At 38.9% G+C, this 17,230-nt stretch overlaps 1 protein-coding gene across 2 annotated transcripts in view; it reads right to left on the bottom strand.

Moving 5' to 3' along the window:
• MINDY4 (MINDY lysine 48 deubiquitinase 4) overlaps positions 1-17,230 on the bottom strand; it is a 91,117-nt gene that overhangs the window by 64,146 nt on the left and 9,741 nt on the right. For both annotated transcript variants that reach the window (XM_084618342.1, XM_084618343.1), the window contains exons 4-5: positions 14,890-15,148; positions 13,291-13,751 (exon numbers count right to left, since the gene is read on the bottom strand). In XM_084618342.1, the coding sequence (XP_084474468.1) occupies positions 13,291-13,751; positions 14,890-15,148 (720 nt within the window). The remainder of the gene's footprint in view (positions 1-13,290; positions 13,752-14,889; positions 15,149-17,230) is intronic.

Below are 17,230 nucleotides of genomic sequence, written 5' to 3'. Positions count from 1 at the left end.
GGGGGAGAAAACCTTTTGTAGTGATAATCAAGGTGGGCCATTTCCAGCAGTTAACAAGAATGTCTGAAGAACCGTGGGGGGTGGGGGGGTAAAATAAACATGGGGAAATAGTTTTACTTTGTGTAATGACCCACCCACTCCCAGTCTCTATTCAAGCCTAAGTTAATTGTATCCAGTTTGCAAATTAATTCCAATTCAGCAGTCTCTCGTTGGAGTCTGTTTCTGAAGACTTTTTGTTGAAGAATTGTCACTTTTAGGTCTCTAATCAAGTGACCAGAGAGATTGAAGTGTTCTCCAACTGGTTTTTGAATGTTATAATTCTTGACATCTGATTTGTGTCCATTTATTCTTTTACGTAGAGACTGTCCAGTTTGACCAATGTACATGGTAGAGGGGCATTGCTGGCACATGATGGCATATATCACATTGGTAGATGTGCAGGTGAACAAGCCTCTGATAGTGTGGCTGATGTGATTAGGCCCTATGAGGGTGTCCCCTGAATAGATATGTGGGCACAGTTGGCAACGGGCTTTGTTGCAAGGATAGGTTCCTGGGTTAGTGGTTCTGTTGTGTGCTGTGTGGTTGCTGGTGAGTATTTGCTTCAGGTTGGGGGGCTGTCTGTAGGCAAGGACTGGCCTGTCTCCCAAGATCTGTGAGAGTGATGGGTCGTCCTTCAGGATAGGTTGTAGATCCTTGATGATGCGTTGGACAGGTTTTAGTTGGGGCTGAAGGTGATGGCTAGAGGCATTCTGTTATTTTCTTTGTTGGGGCTGTCCTGTAGTAGGTGACTTCTGGGTCCTCTTCTGGCTCTGTCAATCTGTTTCTTCTCTTCAGCAGGTGGGTATTGTAGTTGTAAGAATGCTTGATAGAGATCTTGTAGGTGTTTGTCTCTGTCTGAGGGGTTGGAGCAAATGCGGTTGTATCGCAGAGCTTGGCTGTAGACGATGGATCGTGTGGTGTGGTCAGGGTGAAAGCTGGAGGCATGTAGGTAGGAATAGCAGTCCGTAGGTTTCTGGTATAGGGTGGTGTTTATGTGACCATCGTTTATTAGCACTGTAGTGTCCAGGAAGTGTATCTCTTGTGTGGACTGGACCAGGCTGAGGTTGATGGTGGGATGGAAATTGTTGAAATCATGGTGGAATTCCTCAAGGGCTTCTTTTCCATGGGTCCAGATGATGAAGATGTCATCAATATAGCGCAAGTAGAGTAGGGGCGTTAGGGGACGAGAGCTGAGGAAGCGTTGTTCTAAGTCAGCCATAAAAATGTTGGCATACTGTGGGGCCATGCGGATACGCTCTCTTATCTCCATTTGTTATGATAAAAACCAAACAAAGATGATAGCTGATTGGTGAGAACAGGCACTGTAGAGATAGCCTTTACCTCCTGTTAAAGTAATCAAAAGGGGTGTAAGGCTTTGGGAGAACACACTCTTTGAGCTACTGCCATACATGGAATTGTTCTTGTGGGACAGTGATTTCTTGCACTAATTCTCCTTCCTAATGTGTTACACCTGATGTTCCCAAGCAGACATACTGAAAAGGAAACGTGTAAAGCCCTAAGTGCATAAATTAATGTGTACCGCCTTTCTGCTTTACATACAGTATGCTTTAGAGATACCATGTTTCCAGTGCTCTGATTAAGAAAGTTGTCTTGTTCACTGACTGCATTTTAGGCCATGCGATTGTCCTCTTCCAGTCTGATATGCTTTCCAAAAATAAAATATAATGAAGAAGCAATTAATCATTTCCAATAATTGCACACAGCCTCTTCCTATGAAGTTTTGGGAAAATATTGAAAGGGCAGATGGCAACATGCACAAATGTTGTGTTGACATATCTGGTGCCATAAATCCACTGGCACCAAAGGGCCACAATAGATTACTAATCTTTCTTTGAGCTTTTCTTACCAGTCCAGACTTTCCATTATGAAAGGTGCAATGCAATTTGAAATAGCTGAAGGTTTTCTCCCGTCGTTTATTTCCCATTTTAATTTGAAAAAAATCAAGTGCAATATTAATATGGGCTATTTAAATCCATAACTCCTAAATTGACCTGATCTTGTTTGACAGCAGTTCACTTTGCTGCCAGTTAAGAGAGTCAAGTGCAGACTTATTCCCAGGCTCAAGGCTGAGTGTACTGTAGAGGTGATATGTTTAGTCTCTGTGAAGAGGTGCTGACTGTCCTATTCTTACAGTGCTTCCTGTCTGCGGAGTCACACAGCAGCATTGACGTCAGCTGCGGATCAAGCCACATGCCTACTCTCATGGCAAAGGGTACAGCATGGGGCCACACAGACAAGCTGGGTTGGGAATTCAGAGAGGATAGAAAGGAAGCATGTGCAAGTAATTACATTAATTGCAATGCTTTAATGTTGAACGCCGAACCCAGACTAAACTGACCTTTTCTATAAATGCAACCATTGTAAAGCTCATCCTCTCCTGCCTATTATGGGAACAATTAAACATATTTTTGAAACATCAAACAAACCTATCATACGCTGGTGTGGCCCTACGGCCTAATCCAATGCTCAATGAAGCCAACTGGATTTCTGTGGGATCTGGATTAGACCCCACTACACAGTCATCCAAATCAGGCCACACCCTCTCAGAGCATAGTTTGAGACCCATCAGTCATTACTCAGCAGCTTGTAGGATAATGGCATTAATGCTTGCTAATTAGCAGGTTTAGTTATTTTAGATAAAACAGTCCGAGCTGATAAATTAAGTTACATATTTAACAAGAGAGCATTACAGCACACTGGGTAAACAACACATTTAAAAATATTTATTATGCTTAGAAAAACTACTTATCCACAGGGTTGCCTGACAGAAAGGATTGGAGCCATTCATAACTCTTGGGTAAACGATATGCATTATATAACCTTCCTGGAAAGACATTTATTGTTTTTAACAAGGAAATTAAATTAAATTTTAAAAATGTACCATTAAATCTGGACCATTGATCAATGAAATCTAGGAAATCAAAAGTTAAAGATGAAACCTTATCCTTTACTGAAGCCAGTATGATTCCCCCGTCTTCCTTAAAGACAATATATGTTAAAGGAGCAGCCATTTTAACTCTGAGGGCCTGATTCACCCGGCTTTTATACCAGTTGTACTCTGATGCATCTCTGCTGATTTCCATGGAGCTACCAGCATTAAATGGAGTTAACAGAGTGATGAATCAAGCTCTGAATATACTAGGATTTGTCAATATCACAAATCTTTGTAAAATCATGACTTTCTCCATCCCGGAATATTTTTGTCTCTTCCTTGCTGTTAACTAATTACATATAATGTCAAGAAACATCCTCATGCGGCAACCCAAGTTCTAATGCCCCCCTTCACAAAAGACTCTTCTTAAAGCACAAATTGGAAAACAGATGGGCAGAAAAGTTGAGTGGAAAAGTTATTTTAAATAGATAATAAACAGTTGAATCCAGCTGCAGGTCTTTGTGACATTTAACTTGTTTTATAAATATTGTTACTAGATGTCAGCATAACAATAATATCATAGATGCAAAACTAAAATGAGAAAGCTCCACAAGAGTTCAGTAATGTTAGGAGTCCAACACCTTTCTCCTTGACCTGCTCACCCGTACCCTGCCTCAGAAGTAATTAATGATGTCTTAATAACATCACATCAGCACTGATTTTTTTCTATCCCATGGGCCAAATCCTGTAGTCCACCACCAGAAAAAATTCTCATGGAATTCAATGGGAGTTTTGCCTGGTGAAGGATGACAGGGTTTGGCTCTACGCTGAAAGTGGATGTCTGCAGATGTTTATTTTATTCTATCTGGAGGAACTTCTTTGGCTCAGATGCTCCACTTTCCTATTCTGATAAAAGTTTATGAACACTAAAAACCAAGTTACGATGCTGATAAGCACTTTTCCTTTGCAGTCAGCTATTACATTTTTCCTAGGCTGCTGAAAAGTCATTTCAGTGTGATATGCTGAGTACTGTCTGAAAGCCATCCACATCTGTTACTCCAAGTGGAATAGCTCTGTTCTGGATTTGACAATTCTCTCTCCTACTTAACAAAAATGAGCTGTGAAAAATAAGAAGACATTTATCTGAAAAACCAAGAAGTATTTTCTTTTTGATACTACTGTCATTCAGATTAGGGAGAGTATTAGGAAGACTTTGGGTAAATGGCTTGATTCTGATTTCACCTACACCAGTATAAATTAGGAGTAACCTTCCTGAAGATAATGGAGTTACACCATTGTAAACCTGGGAGAAGAGAAGATCTGGCCCAGAGTATACCATATGAACACATTTTAGAACAAGAATTTCTTATTTCACTGAAGTTCTGAAATAAAGTGCTTTGTGTATTTGCTATTATTTTCCTTTTAGACAAGGAGAGAATGCAGTTAAAATTCAAGTGCAATATTGACTGTATCCAGATGTACACTTCCATTGAAACCGGTATTTATTATGTTAGATCAACACAATTATTTTGACGCCAGCTTTAAACTGGGAGGAATCCCCAGAAATGGAAGGATTCCTTCTTTCCCCAAGAGCATAAAGGCTTCGCCATTTCCAGCAAAGCTGAAAATAAATGGAAGGAAGTTAGCACCGTCAAGATTCATAACGAGTTAGTCTAGCGGAATGTACAGTACACCTTCACTAGAATGCTTTTCATAGCCCCATAGCCCTTAATTGCCCACTCGAACCAAGGATACAACTGTTCCAGCTCCAACGTAACAGACTTCCTCCAGGTTATTTCTCATTTAGCACAAGGGACAAACTGTGTGTGTGTGTGTGCGTGCGGTTCATCAGTCCTTCAGAAATGAATATCCATCTTCTGTGCTTATATTTTAATGTATGCCAGCACAGACGGCTTGTGGGTGGGAAGCATGCAACAGTTTACCAGGAGGAAAAAAAAAACACTGAGATCTCAGGCAGTTCTAAACTAATTAAGCATAGAGAATTGACAAGCATAGGCTTGAGTCCTCCTGTAGGCAATTAAGCTGTTTTACTCCAGTTTTAAAACTCGTTTAAAGCAAAAACGCTGATTATTCAAAGGGCCAAGTCACTGTTTTTGTTGATAATTTTTATTTTTGCTGGTTTCAGATAACTGGAGAAATACTAAGAAATAACATTTGTATTTTAAAACTGGTCACCTTGATTTTTCTACTGAGTTTCTTAGAGGGCAAGAGGTATATTTGTTTGCTTCCAGTGGTCTTCTATCTAGAGCTGGTCAACAACTTTTGGTCATTTTTTTTTTAAAGCCGATTTGTTGCTATTGAAAATGTTAGTGAAACAAGAGTCAACAAATCTCCCAACTCAAATAAATATTGAGAAAAAATGTTTCAAATTTGTCAAGATATTTAATTGCAACATTTTCAAAATGAAAAATTCCAGTTTTCCAATCCAAATAGTTTCAAAATGTAAGCTAATTTGACTAAAAAGGGTAAAAAACCACAACAAAATTGAAACAAAATATTTCACAATTATAGAAATGAAATGTTTTGATTGACCTGAAATGAAAAAAAAGTTTTTCCAGTTCATGAATATTTAGAGATTTTGACATTTTGTCTAGATTAAAGATGGGAAAATATTTCAAACTCTTGAATATATTTGTGGGACAGCAAAGCCCTTTCCTACCCAGCTTTGCTCCTATTCCAAAAAAAGTGTCTTCAGGTTGTTGGGTTTTTTTCTATACTTTTTACTGAAATGTATACATAGGGAAAATCCTCTCTTAGCCAAGAATTTTTCATCATCTCTAAGAAAGAACTGTCAGTAGCGTCCACCTTCATTAATCTTAGTTAAGGTGAGAGTGAGAAAGCGAGCAATGATTCAGAAGACAAAACAAAGTGATTCAGACTCACAGCCAAGAGTCGCATGTAGAAATGCGGTATTGCAAAGCATAGAGAAAGTGCCTGTACTCACCAAGGCATAGGAATGCAGAACTATTGTACCACAATAGATTCATCTAACCCCGTATCCTACATCTAACACTGGCTCATAAAGAATGGTTCAGAGGAAGACACTCAGGAAAGGTTATGTTTGCATCACTGTCCAAAACTGAAATTAATAATACATGAGCTTGCAATGCAATGTAGTGGCAAGCGACACCAATGTGATATTTCACCACATACTAAGAAATATAACATCAACAGAAAGATTTTTAATCTCCATGTGGCACTGGTGAGTCATGCCTAGAATACTGTACCATTATGGGAGCCCCGAGTACTAGAAAGAAATAGGAAGGAAATCAAAGAAGAGCAGCAAAAGACAAAAATTCAGGGGTTGGAGGGTTAGAATTATGAGCAAATATTAAAATCATTATATATAAACTTTAGTCAAATGATGACTAATGGAATAAGATAACTGCCTACAAGTACTTAAAAGGGGTAAACAAAAAGCAGGGATAGGAATGACCAGGACGGTAAAAGCAGCTATAACTACAAATAATGGGACAGAATTAAGCAAAAGAAAATTTAGGCTGAATATAAGGGCGAAAATCCTAAAACTAAGATCTATTGGACTTTGGAATAGATTCCCAAGGGAAGTGGAGGGAGTTCTGCCACTTGAGCCATTTAAAGACTGAACTGGACAAAACCCTGGAAAATGTGCTGTAGCAAATATATATATATAGCACTAAATAATACACTGTAGAACAAAGTGACCTAAAAAGGTCTTTTCCATCTCTAATTTCAGTGACTCTGTGAAATATGACTAATGTTCCAATGAAGGCATTAGTATCTATGGCAATTCACTACGCTCGGCCTGTTTGTGTTTGGATGCGTAGCACAGCTTGGAAAGAATTCATGACTGAATAATGAGTCTTTGCCGTGATATTTTTGGACCAATTAAAACGTTCCCATCTGGGGAATTTTGGTTGAAAGGCTATGCATTGCCATATAGGAAAAGAAATTCTGGCAGTGGACTCATTTGGCACTTACTCCCCAGCTAGTGCAGATGGAGCACATCACGAAGCTGCTAAGGTTTTGGTTGGAAGAAGAAGGCTGACGCCAAGCCACATGCTCATAAAACAGTCCCTACTCTTCAAATTACCCAGCTACCTTGGCAGAGTCTTGAAAGGAAATCCCAGCTCACATTCCATTCCTAGCCAAGACTGCAGGCAGTAAAGAGGACAGTATAGACGGAGTAATTAGACGTACAGAAGAGGTAGGGATGACTAGTGTTCACAATGAAAGAATGAGTAAAAACTCAATTAAGTGCCTCATTCCTGATCCTGTATTATAAATCCCTTCCTTTGGACAATGGGATCTTCTGAGATATTATAGCCTGATCTCATAGATTCATAGATACTAATGTCAGAAGGGACCATTATGATCATCTCTTTGTTTGGTCTCCTGGTTCTCCATGTAATTCCAGTCTTAAGTTTTGTCATGCTTCCTATGCTGTTGAGATTTTAGTCTCTACTCTGTTTTCTTGGGGAATTGGTTTTTTTCAGCTCCATATGTCATGGCAGGCAGAACACAGATGTCAAAACTGCCAGAATATGATACCGTTTGATGGGCCAGATCTTCTTACCCAGCTGTGGGTAAACAGAGGTCCTGAAAACATCAGAACTGTTGCAGTTACACAGAGAGTCTACCCTCAGAGATGCCATGAAGCTGCATGGACTCCATTTGCATTAATATAGAAAGAAATTTAGGGGTGGGTGCAAGGATGCTGGATCAGCAAATACAAGGATCCACCTGCCAACTCATATCCCTCATCCTTTCAATGAGGAGATTGGGGACACATCAGACTAGAAGTCTACTATCATCTTAAAGCTGCATTGACAGGAGTAGGATGACTCTGTAGGTGGGCAAAAGCTGCCATGGAATGCCCTCAATTCTATATGAGGTATAGACAAGCAATAGAATTAATTTGATCCATGTTAGACATTCCTCTTACCTATTTAATTTTTCCCATTCACAGTGATCATATATTCTGTTCCATGATTGATCCTCATTCCTTATTCTGCATGCTCAGTTCACTGATAATAGAATTCTTACCCTTACGGGTTCAGCATCAATGACAATACATCAGAGGGGCAGGACATTTTTTTGTTATCTTTTTGCACTGCATTCCCATTCAAGACTCTGCTCAGCTAGGAGCTTAGAAGGTTTGGTGAGGTCTTTGTTAGCTTATAGCCTCATATCTGAATATGCTCTTTCAGACGTGAACTTGTTGAACTTATAGTGTGATTATGGTCTGAAAAGTCACTGTCACACTTAACATGTTTGATCCTTGTGCCTCTCTTTGTGCTGTACATTTATTTTTAAAAAAAATATTTTTATTCCTGCTAGAGCCAAAACAGCTGAAGAAGACGGAGCTGCATTGCACATCACTAACATTATTTTCAAGTACCATAAATTCAAATGAAAGGATAATGAGGATAGAAAGGGATAGCTGAAGACTGATGCGCATTACTGGTGATGAACATAGAAAGGGTAAGGAAAAAACAGCTTGATTTTGAGATTTTATATTGACTGGTGTTGAAAGTTTGAAAAATCATTTTTGACTTGTTAAATTGAGCAATGTTGATATGAAGTCATGCCAAGGTGTCATATTTACAGCCTGTTCCCAAGATCTAAGTCTTGAGGAACACAGAGAAAACAACACCTTTGTTCCTCTCATTTGCACTCTTTAGTTTTGTATAGAAGCACTAAGACACCACAGTGATAGGCAGTATGTAAGATAGATATTTTTCCATCTCTAACTTCTGTGACTAAAGGGATGTTTTAAAAGTTATTACATGGCAGTAGACACAGTATATCTACAAGGGGATGCATGGTAAGTCAAAAGTGTATTGAAAAATAGAGAGGTCTCCATTAAGAAGTCAACATTTTACCACAATTACCAGTGGTAGTGTAGTAAATGTAGTTAAATGTTGACTTTTTAATGGTGGATGTTTGGAATCTTTGTGAGACCTATAAAATGGACAATATCTGTTAAGGTAAATAAATCAGATATTAATCCACAGATCCCTAATGGTGTCCTTTAAATAAACTGATAAATGCCACAAGCTACATCCATACTCTTTGTTTCTAATTGATTTTCCTAAATGCAGTCAGCTATTTTATGAAAAACTACTTAATAAGAAATAATAGCAACTAAGTTTGCTTTTCTAAGAATATTTGGAGAATATTTTTATTACTACAGCTGATCATTTTTGGAAGTATTCCATTCATAGTCAGTTCATCATTCCTCTTATATGTAAATCTAAAATGGCTGAGCATTTAATTTTGGTTGTAAGAGAAATCCAAATGTCTTCTCAGTTTGTCTACCTGGCTAAAATGTGCCTATAAAAATAAGATTCTAATCCTGAAGTTCTTATTCAGAACAAACTCCCAACAAAGCTAATGCAATGTTGGCCTCAGTACTTACTGTTGAATGTAAAGGACTGGTTTTGCATTTATATTTTTAATACTGTACTATATATATATATATATATATATATATATATTATTAGTCTAAACTAGTCAATAGAGCACTAGACTGGGATTTAAGATACCTGGGTTCTATTCCCAGCAGCGGCGGATTTAGCCTCTGGGCCAATTGGTCATGTGCTCAGGGGCCCCAGCCAATTGGGTGCCCCCGACCCCAACCCACTCTGCCCGCTTGGCACTCCTACCAGGGAGCAGGGGAAGCCCCCAAGCCCTGACCAGCAGGAGTGCTGGGCACGTGGGGTAGGGCAAGCCCCCGCGCCCCGACCTTGCTCCCCATCAGGAGCACCGGGCGGGAGAAGCCCCTGCGCCCTGACCAAGCTCCTCAGCAGAAGTGCCAGGAGGGGAGGCGGGATGGGGCAAACACTTCCGCCTTGACCTCGTTTCCCCAGCAGAAGCGCCAGGTGGGGGGGACTGCAGGTGAAAGGGGTGGGGAGGGGCCCCCATTTGCTCTGGCCCAGGGCCCCACAAACCCCTAATCCGCCTCTGATTCCCAGCTTTGCCATGGGCCTGCTTGGTGACCTTGGGAAAGTCACATCACCTCTTTGTGTTCAGTTTCTCCAACTGAAAAGGGAAAATGATATTGATCTCCTTTGTCATTGCTTTGAAATCTCCTGATGAAAAGCATAAGAGATCAGTATTATTATTATCATTATTAAACTGAAGTTAGTTAACAGATAGCCTCCTGTGCCCCCCAATTCTTGCCTTGTCTAAGACTAATTAATGATATAATGACTCACAAAACAGCAAACACAGCATGGTGTTCATCTTTCTCTTTTACTTAAGTGTGGGAGCCCAAATATTGAGGAATCCATATTTCTTCAGTAGATTTTTATAAACAGTTATTTTTGTCTGCTCTGTCAGCAGCCATTATTCATTGATATTCAGATAGTCCTTTGATGTAGCACTGTGGTTTTGCCTTCTTTTTTTGCCAAGTGCATATATAGACAAAAGGTGCCTGGGGTGGTGAATAACAATAGGAACCTTTGAAAATGGCTAGCCAGAAAAAGGAAAAGAAAACAGGAATGAAAAATAAGACTGGAATGTCTTTACTTTGCTAAGGGAAAAAAAGAAAAAGGTTACAAAACCCTGCGGGTGAACCAGCTGCAATCAGTCCTAAACTAAATCTCAAATATTAATCGAGAAGGGTCAAAATCTGTCCTTGTTAACACTGAAGTCAATGGAACTACATGGGAGTTACAGAGAGTGAACTTTGGATCCCAATAAATAGCGACTGTTATACTCTCTGAGACAGATCCTGCAAAGTTATTATTATTTATTATTTGTACTATTCCAGCACCTATGAGCCCTACTCATGGACCAGGACCCAGTCATGCTAGGCACTGTACAAACAGGGAACAAAAAAGACAATCCCTACCTAAAAAAGTTTACAACTGAAGTGCTAAACAATCTGCCCAAATCTGGCAAAGCATTTAAGCATATGATTAACTTTAAGCACAGGAGCAGACCCCTGACTTCAAAGAGAATACTCATGTGCTCACAGTACTTCCACACTTTGCTGGGTTTGGCCAGAGTTCTCAGCACCGGGCAGCAGCCTGAGAGCCCTATGTCAGCAAGGTCTTAGGATACTAATACCAATGCAATGATTAGACAGACTGTTTATGAAACAGCTCCCTCCACTGTTCTTTCTGAAATCTGCTCATTCCATCAGAGGAATCAAAGCTGTTTTAGCTCAGTGACATACATACATTGTGCAGGATTGTGCATGGGGAGTCAATTCCTTTCAGCACAGCTACTGCTTTTCGTCTCTGTCCCACAGGTGCTGATTTAGCATGGTAGGTGCTGCGAGGCCCAGCAGCAGCTGCATGGAGGTATTACAAACGATTTGTTTGAACAAAACCTCCTGCTCGGTTTGAGCCAGCCCTGTGCTACAATGCAAAGCGGTGATAAATAATCTGCTATACTCCTGTTATTTCATCAGTATTGGGAACATACTCACTCTTTTCACCCTGTATTCCCTAAAACAATTCTTTCTGGTAGTGCAGAATACTTATTTTTTCTTACTCGTGACATAATGGCTTTTTTTGGCCATCTACTGTAAACCTCTTGGGATGCTGGGACCTTGAAGACGGTGTTCTGACAGGTTGTTCAGCAATCCGTATCACTCAGATGAAGCCTGCTAACATGAACAAATAACGGTGTCATGCAGGTGAAGGAAGAGGAAAGGGGAGGAAATCCAACAGCCTCTGCAAATGTGTTTTGGCTCCCAGGAAGAGAAAAGTGCCACGCTGGTCTCCATGCAGCTTAAGTCAGTCCCTTGCTCGCTGCTTCCTCCAGTCCACTGAAAAGGAAGGTGGAGGGACCTAACATACTATCATGGATGTTAACAGTGCCCCATACTCATTAGGTTGCAGAATTTAAATACAGAAACCAAATAAACCAAAAGAGAGAATTTAAGTTTGCAGTTTGGAATAGTGATCAGGTCATCCTCAGTGTTTTGGTTTTAAACCTACTCTTTTAATAACCAGTATTACATTCAGTCTAAGATTTTCAAACCAGGTGCCTAATGCTACTCTTCTATACCCCCAATAAGGCACCTACCCAAGTCTCCTCATTTTAAGAGGTGCTGACCACCCTCAATTTCTATTGACTGAATATTGCAATTCAGGCCACTTATTTATGCACTTATTCTATTGCAATTCAGGCCACTTATTTATGCACCTAATTATAGACTGCTATAATCAATGGGCCAATGAAGACGGAGACCAAAATTAGAAACTTTTAGCCAAGTTCATTCTAACTTCAGGCAAGATAACTCTTAAAGACAACCTGTCCTAGCATCACTTGAAAGGGAAAAAACAACACTATCTCCAGCCTTTTCCTCTTCTGCTGCTCAGATATAAAGCATCCTAATATGTTCAGAAATCAGCCTGCTTAAACCTGATGCACTATAGCCCTGCATTATTCCAAGGCCTAATCAAGATCACAGCCCCATTCAGACAATGTGTATTTACTTCACATTAGCGCCCTGAAGCATGGATCAGCATCAAGGTCCCAATGTGCTACGAGCTGTACAAAGCTCCTATGTATAAAATACCTCAGATCCTGCACTGAAGAGTTTATAATCCATGTGAAGGTAGTGACATATAAGGGTGGAAGGAGAGGGAAAGCCATCAATATGTTTTTGGGGTTAAGGAAGCTCTCTCTCTCCCTCTTAGAGACTTGAAGATCACCTTCTATATTCCCTCATTTTACATGAGGACACGGAGACCATATTCTCATACTTCTCAGATGCAACAGGACTCAGTTCATAAAAACACAAGAGCAGCCATACTGAGTCAGACCAATGGTCCATCTAGCCCAGTATCCTGTCTTCCAATGGCAGCCAGTGCCAGATGTTTCACAGGGAATGAACAGAACAGGGCAATTATCAAGTGACCCATCCCCTGTTGTCCAGTCCGGCACCTGGCAAACAGAGGCTAACAGCCATTGATGGACCTGTCCTCCATGAACTTACCTAATTCTTTTTTGAACCCAGCTATACTTTTGGTCTTCACAACATCCCATGGCAACGAGTTCCACAGGTTGACTGTGCATTGTGTGAAGAAATACTTCCTTTTGTTTGTTTTAAATCTGCTGCCTATTAATTTCATTGGGTGAGCCCTGGTTCTTAGGTTATGTGAAGAGATGTATCATACTTTCTTATTCACCATCTTAACACAATCCAAAGCTCATCAGTGCTAGTTCTTAATGCATAAGAGGTGTCTTTCTTGAGCACCTCCTTTTGTGCCTCTGAGCTAAATGAAAATCATATGTAGGCTTCCTGCACAAATCAATATTAGTTAACTACAACACTTCCTGAACTCTTCAGTGCAGTAGTTTTACAGATATTCTTCAAAGATACCCAACAGTCTTACCTGCGTCCTGATAACCGATTCTCATTGTTTTTGGGAGATCTTTCTCTCTTCTCTCTTTCAGTTTCTGAATGTCTGTGAAGAACATTTAATTTGATGGTTTTTTCACTGGTGTCTATATCAGAGCTTGCCATTGGTTTCCCTTCTTCAACCTTGGTTCTTTCTCTTTCCGATAAGAGTTTGGCAAGTGGATCAGCTGTGTCTTTGGGCGTATGTCTTAGCTTCTCACTGACTGAACTTGTGTATGAGTTTGATGAAATCTTTGATGAAAATTCCATATCTACTTTCAGAGCACTGGCATTGTGTGATGAAAGGTAACTCACGGACTCTGTGGAAGTTCCTTTAATCTCTTGAAAATCACTAGTTGGCATCTCTGAAGATTTTTTCTGATGATCTTCCCCTTTGAATTGCATTGTGCTATTTATGCCAGAGGATCGTTTCAGAAGCCTCCTTTTTACTAAATCCTAGAATAAGTTGTAAATAAAGAAAATACCAGATTCAATGTTCAGCCTTTTTAAACAAACACACAAGAAAGCAGAAGCCCCTATTAGTCTAACTACTGGGATATGCAGTTTATTCTGTTATTAGGGATGGGGGAGAGCCTGTTTGGATAATAACAGTAAGAACTGACTTGCATCTTCAACCAAAATTTGGCCAATATCAAGCCAGAACTATATGGTAAGTCACTTGGGGTGGGGTCCACCTGGCCCATGATTAGTGCTACTTGGTGCTACAACATAATAAATAAATAAATAATAAGGATCAACTTTTTTGGTGTCTTAATTGTTGTGCATTTTCAGGCACTCCTTCTTGTCATCCAGGATCAGAAATGAAATAGCTCACAAAAGCTTGTTGTTGAGGTTTTACCCAGCTCAGATGAAACCAGGAAGTACAGGAAAGTATCCAGTCCTATTTCCAGACCAAAGTGGTTTAGACAAGTTCAGATACACACACAAACTTTTACGTGCATCTGAGAAATTACTCAAACTGATCGTGTGAGTTTTTCCATTGCTAATGATCATAGGTCCAACTTTACACTCTTTACTCAGGCAAAACTCCCATTGACATAAAAAAACAGAATAGGGAGAAAAACCAAAAACATGAATCTTGGTGCTGGTTTTCAAGAATACTCACTGAAACAGTAAAGTACAAAACACATGAGAATGTTAGTTGAAGTTTAATTGCTGGAACCAAGAACTGTTTTTGATTTAGGCTGGGGTTTCCAAAGAAATTCATTGGGATTTGAGTGCCTAACTCCCTTAGGTACCCTTGAAAATTCCAGTCTTAAAGAAATAAAAGGTAATGAGAATGGAAAATAAACAATAACTATACATGGTGTAATCAAAGATCAGAGAGTTGTATAGGTTAGTTATTATACAATGTGATGATTGCTGATGGTTCTAAATCATCTAAAAGATTTCCTTAAATTACTAACTATAGTTGCTTCCTTAAATTACTGCTCTACTACAAACTGTAAATATAGTAATTTAACATACAAAAACAATCTGCATGTTATATTTAAATGTCTTTACTAGCAAATATAATGTAGAAATCTATAACTCTAACCCTCTATTTAATCTCTCTAGAAGTACAGGAAAGCACCTCTTGTGAACTTGCAGTGGGTCCAGCCATCATTCCTCTGACAATGAGACTAGACCTGGACTTTTGCTTCTCTCTCATTGTGGTCTTCATCTCCTCAGAAGTTTCTGTTATTTTCAAATCATCTCTGCTATTTTTTAACTTTTTATCTCCTTCAGAGGATGAGCCACTATTGGGTTCTACCACAGTCTTGGATTTCTCTCTTTTATGTTGATGTCTCTTCGATGGAATGACTTTATCTCGTGGAACATCAATGTCATATCTACAAGGGAAGAAAGGTATTTAAAATGAAATTATACACAAATACTATCAATAAAAAATTACAATAATAACGTGGTTGAGTTACTTGTGAATTATCTAGCAATTATATATGACTATGATAGCTTATCACTTAAAATGTCTACATACAGCTCTTCAGTTTTTAATCCTGCACTTTTTCTGGAATGAATTATAAATTAAATAAATCATTATTTTAATTTTATGATATCTTAATGTGCTACATACCATATCCTAATGGAGAAAGTATGTATAAAATCCTAAATAGCTTTTAAACCATTAGCTGTCTTCAGTGAGAATTAATTTATTATTATTTCTTATTTGTAATTAGGGTTGTCGATTAATCATAGTTAACTCATGCAATTAACTCAAAAAAATTAATCATGATTAATCAATTTTAATCGCACTGTTAAACAGTAGAATACAAATTGAAATGTATTAAATATTTTTGGATGTTTTTCTACATTTTAAAATATATTGATTTCAATTACAACACAGAATACAAAGTGTACAGTGCTCACTTTATATTATTATTTTTATTACAGATATTTGTACTTTAAAAATGATAAACAAAAGAAACAGTATTTTTCAATTCACCTCATACAAGTACTGAAGTGCGATTTCTTTATCGTGAAAGTGCAACTTACAAATGTAGATTCTTTTTGTTATATAACTGCAACTCAAAAACAAAACAGTGTAAAACTTTAGAGCCTACAAATCCACTCAGTCCTACTTCTTGTTCAGACAATTCTGAGACAAACTAGTTTATTTACATTTGCAGGAGATAATGCTGCCCGCTTCTTATTTACAATATCACCTGAAAGTGAGAACAGGCATTTGCATGGCACTTTAGTAGCCAGCATTGCAAGGTATTTACGTGCCAGATATGCTAAATATTCTTATGCCCCTTCTTGCTTCAGCCTCCATTCCAGAGGATATGCTTCCATGCTGATGATGCTTGTTAAAAAACTTATGCATTAATTACTTAATGACTGAACACCTTGAGGGAGAATTGTGTATCTCCTGCTGTTTACCCACATTCTCTGCCATATATTTCAAGTTATAGCAGTCTTGGATGATGACCCAGCACATGTTGTTTGTTAAAGAACACTTTCACTGCAAATTTGACAAAATGCAAAGAAGGTACCAATGTGAGATTTCTAAAGATAGCTACAGCACTCAAACCAAGGTTTATGAATCTTAAGTGCCTTCCAAAATCTGAGCGGGACAAGGTGTGATGCATGCTTTCAAGAGTCTTAAAAGAGCAACACTCTGATGTGGAAACTACAGAACCGAACCACCAAAAAAGAAAATCAACCTTCTGGAGCTGGTATCTAACTCAGATGATGAAAATGAGCATGCGTTGGTCTGCACTGCTTTGGATCGTTATCAAGCAGAACTCATCATCAGCATGGATGCATGTCCTCTGGAATGGTGGTTGAAGCATGAAGAGATATATGAATCTTTAGTGCTGAATACAACAGTGCCATGTGAATGCCTGTTCTCACTTTTAGGTGACATTGTAAACAAGAAGAGGGCAGCATTATCTCCTGCAAATGTAAACAAACTTGTTTGAGTGATTGGCTGAACAAGAAGTAGGACTAAGTGGACTTGTAGGCTCTAAAGTTTTACATTGATTGTTTTTGAATGCAGGTTTTTTTGTACATAATTCTACATTCATAAGTTCAACTTTCATGATAAAGAGATGGCTCTACAGTGCAATGGAAAAATACTATTTCTTTTGTTTTTTTTACAGTGCAAATATTTGGAATAAAAATAAATATAAAGTGAGCACTGTACACTTTGTATTCTGTGTTGAGTAACTGAAATCAATATATTTGAAAATGTAGGAGAACATCCACAAATATTTACATAGATGGTTTTCTATTATTGTTTAACAGCGTGATTAATCGTCCCTGCCCCAAAGAGCTTGCAATCTAAGTATAAAACAAGACAGATATAGCCAGAGGGGGGAATACCAGGAAACAATGAGGCAAAATTGGTCAGCATGATGGACAGGGGTCGCAGCAAACCAGCAGCCTAACCATTGCCATTCCTTCAAAGCTTG

The sequence above is a fragment of the Lepidochelys olivacea genome, assembly GCF_965140295.1.
Source record: "Lepidochelys olivacea isolate rLepOli2 genome assembly, chromosome: 2".
Lineage (NCBI taxonomy): Eukaryota > Metazoa > Chordata > Testudines > Cheloniidae > Lepidochelys > Lepidochelys olivacea.
Note: the sequence above shows the minus strand (reverse complement) of the source record. Positions and strands in the feature narration are given on the sequence as shown.